Source organism: Asparagus officinalis, chromosome 5 (assembly GCF_001876935.1).
Source record: "Asparagus officinalis chromosome 5, Aspof.V1, whole genome shotgun sequence".
NCBI lineage: Eukaryota > Viridiplantae > Streptophyta > Magnoliopsida > Asparagales > Asparagaceae > Asparagus > Asparagus officinalis.
In genome coordinates this window covers 84,851,389-84,860,888 of record NC_033798.1, presented here as the reverse complement: position 1 = coordinate 84,860,888, position 9,500 = coordinate 84,851,389, and the positions used below count along the sequence as shown (strand labels likewise).

Sequence of the window (9,500 nt, the reverse complement as noted above, 5' to 3'; positions counted from 1 at the left end):
TCCGAGAATATGAACCTTGACTCTAGTGAGATGTGAACCAGTGAGTTGTGATAGGATGGTTATTTGTGTTCTTTTCATACATAGATTAGGGTAAATATTTAATTATCTACAATTTAAGACATATGGTATATACATGAGGGTTTCCTTGTTTGGATTATTTCACTCGACGTACTACGTCTCGAGTTGTAGATTTTTAAATATTAATTCTATCTATTGTATGATCTTGTTGCTTGGATGGTTTCTGATCGCTACCTATATGATCTTGTTATTTGGTTGATTTTTGGATTCGTCTGATTATTAGTATTCCAGTTGCACGCCTCTATTGTTATTACTATCATCACATGTTCTATTTCTATTTCTGTTATCACATTAACCACGCATATATTATCAATATGTTATTGTATTTGTTCCTGCCTTGGGGGATCTTGTCGTGTGTTTCACACGCTGACGTACTCCTATTTTCTGGGTGTACGTCAGATTTAGGAGACGGACAGCCTCAGTTCGGGATAGTACAGGAGCCAGAGGATTTGCAGCAGTAAGGTCTTCCAGATGGATCAGAAGAACAATCTGAAGCTTAGACTTTTTCTTTCTGTAGTAGTTGATGAGCACTAGAACTCTTTTATAGTATTTCTTTAGTTGATAATGAATTTAGTTATTTTTATCAGTACTTTTTATTATGGACTATGTATTTTATTCCTAGTTGAACCATTTTTGTAATAAGGGCGTGTTTGACCCATATTTTTATGTCTGAGATGATTTACCATTGATGATATGTCTATTTTTATTCTGGGTTGTCTTTATATTCTTGCTATGTGTGATCGGGGACCTGTGACTTCGCATTGTACTTATTTCCAGACGATTAGCGTATTGGATTGAGAAGAAAAGAAAAAAAAAATAGAGTATATTTCTTCTCAATCTAATACGTCGCGGGCTTGTTCACGTTCCGGTTCCCGTGTATTTTGGGACGCGGGGCGTGACAGGTTTTTTTGGTGGCCCATGCAGGTCACGGTCCCGAGTCATCACTAGTAAGAATATGGTAGACAATTTAGATACATATCATATTTCATCCGTAAGGCTACAAATAAGTTCTTATATTATTATTTTAGACTACAATTATTTTCTTATACTATTATCTTAATAACTATGTTTTAATTCCTATTTTCCAAATATATTATTTGATTTTAACCTGAGTTTCGATATATGCGGCCTCCTTCCTTTTCTGGTGCCGAGGGACCTTTAGCAGCAGAGGAGTTTCTCAAGGTCACTGAGACAATTCTCACGGTGACCCGCATTCCCCATGCTGAATGGGTGGACCTCATGGATATTCAGCTCACCGACACCGCTCGGATTTGGTGGACTGCAGAGAAAGCTCATTTGGAGAGACCGATTTCGTGGGATACCTTCACAGACCGTTTCAACAGGAAGTATCTTGGAAAAAGAATCATTTTAGAATAATTATAATAATGTTTAGAAATTATCTTGTGGAAGAAATTATTTTAGAATGATAAATATTTTTAAAAAAGAAATTATTTTAGAAAAATAGACTATTTTGTTTAATGAGAATTTATCTTATAAAAAGATTATTTTTGAATTTATGAATTTATTCTTTTAAAAGATTTTTTTAGAATTATTAAAATAAGAAAATAACTTATTTTGGAAAAAAGAATTATTTTGAAATTAAATTAAAAGAATGTAAATTGTAAAAGGAATTATTTTAAAGTAAATAAATTTATTATTTTAGAAGATTATTTTAGAATAATTTTATGATTCAAATTCTTAATTTTGATTATCTGATATGCTATGATATTGTTGTACATGATTAGTTGCATTGATTGTTTCTTGTTGTGATTGAGCATTGTTAGGAGTTTATGACTATATGGAAGCTTGTTGCTTAATCACTTAGTTGTTATCCAATAGGAGAGACTGTACATGAAGACGACTTCTGTTAAAAGTATGATTTATAAGCGTGCTTCAAAACATGGCTATACTCACTCGACATCGATATCCCGATGTGAGGAGTCCCGAGTTCCCTCGATATCGATATCCCGGTATGAGGTTTTCTTGATTATTACTATTATAGCATTGACTAGACGATGCACTCTTGATCGGACGTGTTGGGGGTTACGGTTATTTTCATAGTTTTACAGAAGTCGTTCCACGATAACTCCGTGGCTAGTGCACGATATTTCATGTACAGTTGCTTAATTAATTTGACAACATGGGGTTATAAAGGGGAATTGGACGGAGAATATAGTATATATATAAACGGGCACAGCGCTTTCCTGTTATCGTGATATCGTGAGTGTTATATACATGGGCCAGAAGGGCCAATACTTGACTTGAAGGCGGCCCCCGGACAGGTTTACGGGGACCCGATTATATATATATAAATATTCTTCTCCAATTCAAATAACATGTAAAATATATATAATGTGCTTGTGTGTCTTATGAAAGACTTTGTTAGTTTTGTTGAGATGTGGACCAGTGACCTATTATAGGATAGCTAGTTACATGACCTTGTTTCTTTGGCTAGGTATGATTTCTTGTGAGGTGTAGGCCAGTTGTTTTCTTTTCATACATAGATCGGGATTAATATTTAATCATCTATAATTTGAGACATATGGTATATACATGAGGGTTTCCTTGTTTGGATTATTTCACTTGACATACTACGTCTCGAGTTGTAGATTTTTTGGTATTAATTCCATCTATTGTATGCCCCTGTTACTTGGATGATCTCTTATCGCTAGCGGCATGATCGACTTGTTACTTGGTTAATTTCCTTGGATTTATTCTGATTATTCTATTCTAGTAGTAAATTATATTTAGATTATTAGTATTTTAGTTGCATGTTTCCATTGTTATTACCATTATTGCATTGGTCGCACGACCGTTTCTATTCTTCCTTTTGGGATCTTGCCGTGTGTCATACATGTTGACGTACACCTGTTTTCTCTAGTGTACGTCAGACTTAGAGAAAGAACAGGTCCAGCTGGGAGATCGCCAGGAGCCAGAGGATTCTCAGCATGAGTGCCTTACAAACGTAGCAGAAGAAGAAGCCGAAGCTTAGTCATTCCTTTCAGTTTGTTTTGTAGCACCTACATTTACTTTTGATCAGTGTATTTTCATATTCTCCAATATTTCATTCAGATAGTTTTGTATAAGGGCACGTTTGACCTGTATTATTATATCTCGGATGTTATCCCATTGTGATATGATATTTTTATTCTGAGTTTGTCTATTATATTCTTGCTGATTGTGATCGGGGACCTGTGACTTCGTATTGTATTTATTTCCAGACGCTTAGCGTATTGGATTGAGAATCGGGGACCTGTGACTTCGTATTGTATTTATTTCCAGACGCTTAGCGTATTGGATTGAGAAGAAAAAGGAAAAAAATAATAGTATATATTTTTTCTCAATCTAATACATCGCGTGCTTCTTCACGTTCCGATTCCCGGGTATTTTGGGAAGCGGGGCATGACATCATGCCCACAAACCATAGCTCTAATTCTCCTCCACTACCATGATGATCATTGTCCTTTCCTCTTCCTCTTTAGTCCCGCCACTACCAAAAAACAGTCAATCCTTAGTCATCATTGATCCACAGTAATATTATCTCCTAAATTAATGTCTATGAGTCCAGATGGTACTCTCTCAACCACAGCCAACTCCCCTTTACCGCCACTAGCGGATGGCTAAGTAGCCTTCTGTCATTCATCTCTGCTAGATCTCCAACAATGAACACGTCAATATCCTCAATCACTTGACAATCCTCCAATGAAAAAGTCCGAATCCGATTCCAATGGAAAACTTTGAATCTGAGTCTAATAAATTATTTTTGGTTGAGGTTTAGAGAAGTGAGGAGATCGGCCAGGATTTTTTTTTCACAAGATGTCAATTTTATTAGACAATTATAACATGTTCTTGTTAAGCATCAGAAATACATGTTAACTATACCTTATACATGTTAATTATAATTGGTTTCTGTTAAGTGTCGCATGTGTCTATTAATTATAATATGTTCTTGTTAAGTATCATAAGTACATGTTAATTATACCCTCTACTTGTTAATTATAACAGGTTCCTATTATGCATCACATGTGCATGTTAGCTATAACAGGTACACGTTAACTGCAAACTATTCCTATTAAGCATCGCATACCTATTAACTATAACATGTACATGTCAGCCAAATGTAGCATATACCACAAAACACCCACAAAAATATGTCACATAAAACGTAAACAAGTTATAATTATTTTTTTCATCTAGCTAAGCCTCATACTCAAAATCTCCCATCATTTGTTTATGCATCCCAATGTCATCGATTCATCCTCGGTTCAAGTACTTTCATAAAGTCGTAATAAGTATTAAAACTAGTGATAGGCCTAATTTCTACAAACAGCTCCAACATTTTTCTTGCAATACTTAAATAAAATCACTTAAGACTAACAACTACTAAATGATATTAACAACCACCTATAAAACTTAACATTTATATTGTAAACTTAATAAAAAGCATACATTTAATATCTACAAATAAAACTTATCAGTTATGGTCTTTAACTTAACATCCATTTATTTAAATTAATAAACAGAATTAAATCTAAACAGTTAATGTTTAAACTTAACATCTAAAGACCAATTATAATAACCAACGATAAATCTTAGTGTCTCATTTGATACGTGGGAATGAGTGGGAATGGAATGCAATTCTAATTCCTCATTCATGCATGCCAAACAAGATGCATTTTTGGATTATAGAAATGTCATTCTCACTTCTCACCAATTCCCACTTAATGTGGGAATTATTATTCCTAATGAGTTATTAAAGAATTGATATTCTCACTTAAATGAGAATAAAAATAATAAAATAAATTCTGGATATACTATTCTTAAAGATATTTTCACTTAATTCTCTAATCACACCTAAACATAAGAACGAGAATGAGTATTCCATTCCCATATCAATTCCATTTTTTTCATACCTTCATTCCATTCTCATTTGACTCTATTACCGCATACCTAACAATCCATAATAGTTATTCTCTTACCATAATAGGAATTCGTTAAAATTAACATCTATCAATAAAACTTAATAGGTGATGGGAATCCATGGAGAGTATATGCCAGGAGAAAGAAACATGTAACTGATTCTAGAGGATATTGATTGATTCTGGATGTATTCTCATGATCTTAGAGGTTTTAATTGATAGGATTTTATATTAATTTCTCCTTTTTCTAAGACTAGTATGTAAGACGTGCTTTGCACGTAATGCATATTAAGTAATCATATGAGACTAAAACATTCGAGGGCTGATTTATTTCTCTACATGAATTTGCATACTTGTATAACTAATATATTCATGTTTTCTTTTGTAAATGGGAGGTGAAGCTCATTTTTATTTAATTATTCTAATCAAATCATAGCCTTTCATTATACCATCAACTCATATCCAATCCTTCACTCAAACAAAACCCTACCTCAATTTAGAACCTCGTCGTCACTGTTCACGTGAATTGTGACCCGACATTGTTCACATCCTGCTGCAACCATTGTTCACGCGATCTTCTTCCACCTTCTTCGACACCGACTCTCGCAATTGTTCATGCCTTGCATCCGACTATTGTTCACATGAACAGTAGTCTCCAATCGAGTGTGTCGTCAATTCAAATCCAAGTAGTTGAGGGCTAGTTGGTTCTTCAGTTTCATGGATTAGTTCACCATTTGTAAAGAGCCTTTAATTTAGCCCTACTTTGCATCTTTGACAATTTGGGTGTTAGCTCCTACATACCTCTAGTGAATTCTAAACAAGACATCAATTTCCTACTATTAATCTTCCCATCTCTTGAGAGTTGTAGGGAGTTTATAATTATATTGAGCATTGATATTTCTGTGATTCCTCGCATGATTCATCACCATTGTCATTTTAGAGTTGCATTACATCTCTAGTTATTTGTTGGTTAGTTTGCATTTGCATCTAGTGCACACACGTAGCTCACTTTAGGGATCTCCATCCATGTGATTGCTTGTCTTCTTTGCATTCGTGTCCTCCCGCGTCCTGTCCTGCATCAACAGGTAATGTGTGAAATTAGATACCAAAACCAATATTGACAACCAATGTTCAAACTTTGCATTCATAGCTCACTCTAGGGATATCCATCCATGTGATTGCTTGTCTTCTTTGCATTCGTGTCCTCCCGTGTCCTGTCCTGCGTCAACAGGTAATGTGTGAAATTAGATACCAAAACCAATATTGACAACCAATGTTCAAACTTAATAGTTAAATTATACACTTTAACATGTATTAATGAAATTTAACAAGCAAAGATTCATCACTAAAATCAATAACTTTAATTGCAACTAATTTGTACAATTAAACCTATAACTGTATAACATTTACCGTTTAAAAATTTAACATAAAAACTCTTACATGTAATATTCATATGTTAAATTTCATAGATAATGGTACATAGTTCACGATGCACTAATACAACTACACATTTATCTATAACATTCTTTTAAGGCAAGGGTTGTTGGTTGTCGTTCAACGCTGATGGTTCTTGATAATGCTCTGTCTGTCGTGAGTGATGAACTATTTTTGTTGTAGTCTTTGCTTATCTTTTCTTTTGTTGCCCGCCTTTATTGAGATTGGAGCAAGCAAAACCTAACTCATGTCTACAGTCATCATATTCAACCAAAACAATAGAGAAAATTAAGTGAGCTTTCTAGCAAGAGAGACAACTTTGATGCAAATGGAGAGCAAATTGAACCAAATCAATATCACTTCTATCTTTTGGAGGCTTGGAAAAAAAAGGAGCTCCCGAATCTATTTACAACATTGATGCTTGTTTATTAGATGACTGACTACGCATTTTTAAGTTTTCACAAATGCTTGAAGAGGAGGTGGAGGAGAAAGACAAAGTTAGGATTTTGGGAAGGGCAGAGGGAGATGATGATTTTTGGGGGATTTACGGTGGCGACGGAGGGTGCAAAGGAGGGAGAGAAAGTTAAAAGTGAGTGACTAAGCTTGAAGATAAGTTGGGACTTTAGGAAGGGGGGAGGAATGTGATGAGATTTTGTGATATTTGCAATGTGAGAGAAGTGAGAGAAGCTTAGCTTGAAAAGGAGGAGGAAGTTAAGATTTTGGGGAGGCGAGAGGGACCCGATGAAGTTTTGTGAGATTTAGGAGAATGAAAGGCAGGGTGGTGTATATTTGGGATTTTAAAGAAATACAATGTACAAAGTGTATACTGCTAATGTGGAGGGGCTAAATCACATTGAACTTGAGTTTTAGGGGTTTTCCTCATAGGAAATTATATTGAGGGCTAGGCGGTGGGACTCATGAAAATTTTCCAATGGCCTGTTTGGATGGATGGTAGAGAGGGGGAAGGGAAGTGAACTTTCATTTAGGAGGGTAGATGAGGGGAATGGAAGGGAAAAAAAAAATTTGATCCAAATTCTTACATCCCAAATTAGGGTGTAATGGAGGGGAATGGAAGGAAGGAGAATTTTTTCCCTTCCTTCCCCTTCTTTCCCTCTACTAATTAAACTCCCAAACACACCACAAGATAAAAGGCTGAGTATTTGTCTTAAAATAAAAAATGATATAAGGCTGAGTCTACGTGGCCCATTTCGGCCCAATTTCATTATCGGGCAAAGGTGCTCATAAAACCCAAACTTCGGATCCACAAGTTGGCATCGATCGGAGCCCTAAGCCCTAAACCCTCTCCTTTCCCGGCTCCAAGTCACCACCGAAATCGAACCAGCGAGCAAGAGAGCAAACAATGGCGGCGGCGTCGACGGGGAAAGAATCTCTCCGCTTACCATGAGCGCGCGGCCGATGCCTCCTACGTACCTGTCTCCGTCCGCCGATCTCTCGCGCCACGCTCTTGGGCCGCTTCCCGCCATCTGTACTCCTCGCTGCTGCCCACTTATTGCCGAGCCTAAGCCACCCCTGGACGAGCTCTTGTCGGCGAAAGCTTCGATGCGGCAGCAAGATTTGGTGCCAGATCGACCTCGTCTCTGTCGCCCCTATCGTCTTCGATGCTCCGGCGGAGAGGTTAGAAGGATACGAGCGGCGGAGCCGCCGACGCCTTCGGCGGCGAAGAAAGAGGAAGAGAAGCACGAGGAGGAGGAGGAAGAAGAAGATAATGATGAAGAAAACAAAGAAGAAGAGGAAGAGGAAGAGGAAGAGGAAGTGGAGGATGAAGAGGACGAAGAGGGAAGTGATGAGGAGGGGGAGGAGGAGAAAGAGGGGAATGGAGTTGAGGATGGGTTCTTGAAAATAAAGGAACTGGAGGAATACTTGGAGAAGGACGAGGAGAGGGAGTACGGGGAAATCAAGGGGAAGAAAAGAAAGAAGGTAGAAGAAGAAGAAGAAGAAGACGACGAAGACGATGATGATGATGATGAGGACGGGGAGGATGATGATGAGGAGGATAACGATGCTGATTTGCAGGTAAGTTTGATTTATTATTATTATATGTTTTACTGATTTAGTTTTGCATTTGTTGCTATAATTCGCCGTTTCCTTTGTTATATCATCAACTGATATACAATTTTTTGGATTCAATCACAGAAGGTGTTTGATGTTAAATGATTAGGATCTGTATTTGATTTAAGGTCATTTTTTAGCTTAAAGATGGTTGTATAACATTTATGACTGAGGTATTCATTTATTCCAACTGAGTTGAGCTAGGCTACTATTAATAGTATTCAAGATGAAGGTATTATCAATCCAATTTTTAAATTCAGAACCCAAAAAATGGAAGTCCGTGGATGTGATCTACTACATATGAACTATTTAGATATACAATTTCAAAAGATTTCAACATCATATAACCTATGTATAATGTCTTAATTTTTCGCCTCTTGACATATGATTCAAAGCACATCGAAATCCTTTAAAATTTTATTTCTAAATTGATGTGATCTACTACGTATGAACTATTTAGTAAATAAAATTTCAAAAGATTTCAACATCATTAACCTATGTATAATATGTCTTAATTTTTTGCCCCCTTGATATATGATTAAAAGCACATTGAAATTCTTTAAAATTGTATTTCTAAATAGTTCATGTGAATTAGACCACAATCAAATCCACTGGCTTGGATTTTCATTTTTGGGTTACAAATTTCAAAACTGGGTTAATAGTATCCACATGTTGGGTACTATTAGTAGTAGCCTAGCTCAACTCTTGCGATCTTCTTAATAAGTAGAAGTAATTACATGCTGGAGTGTTTAATATTGTTTGTTTACAGTTACATGGGTACTTCGAAAGTCAGAGAACTGTTACGCCTTGAATAATTTGAGTAGAGTATATATTTTGGAGCATTTGTGCTTTTTTGATGAAGGAAAGATGTTGCAGGTCAATACTATCAGTTTAAGAGTGATGATTTGGATGTGAGAGACGTAAAGTTCCATCACATGGGTATTATGATATATGTGTTGGTGGATATTTTTTTTATGGGTGTGACGGTTAATTTTAGCA

The 9,500-nt window shown here is 36.1% G+C and overlaps 1 protein-coding gene across 1 annotated transcript in view; it reads left to right on the top strand.

Annotated features, from left to right (window-relative positions):
• The window catches only part of LOC109842101 (U3 small nucleolar ribonucleoprotein protein MPP10-like), a 10,812-nt gene continuing 9,144 nt past the window's right edge, over nt 7,833-9,500 (top strand). Inside the window, 3 exon segments of the mRNA XM_020411013.1 lie at nt 7,833-7,880; nt 7,883-7,941; nt 7,943-8,465. Coding sequence (XP_020266602.1) covers nt 7,833-7,880; nt 7,883-7,941; nt 7,943-8,465 — 630 coding nt within the window.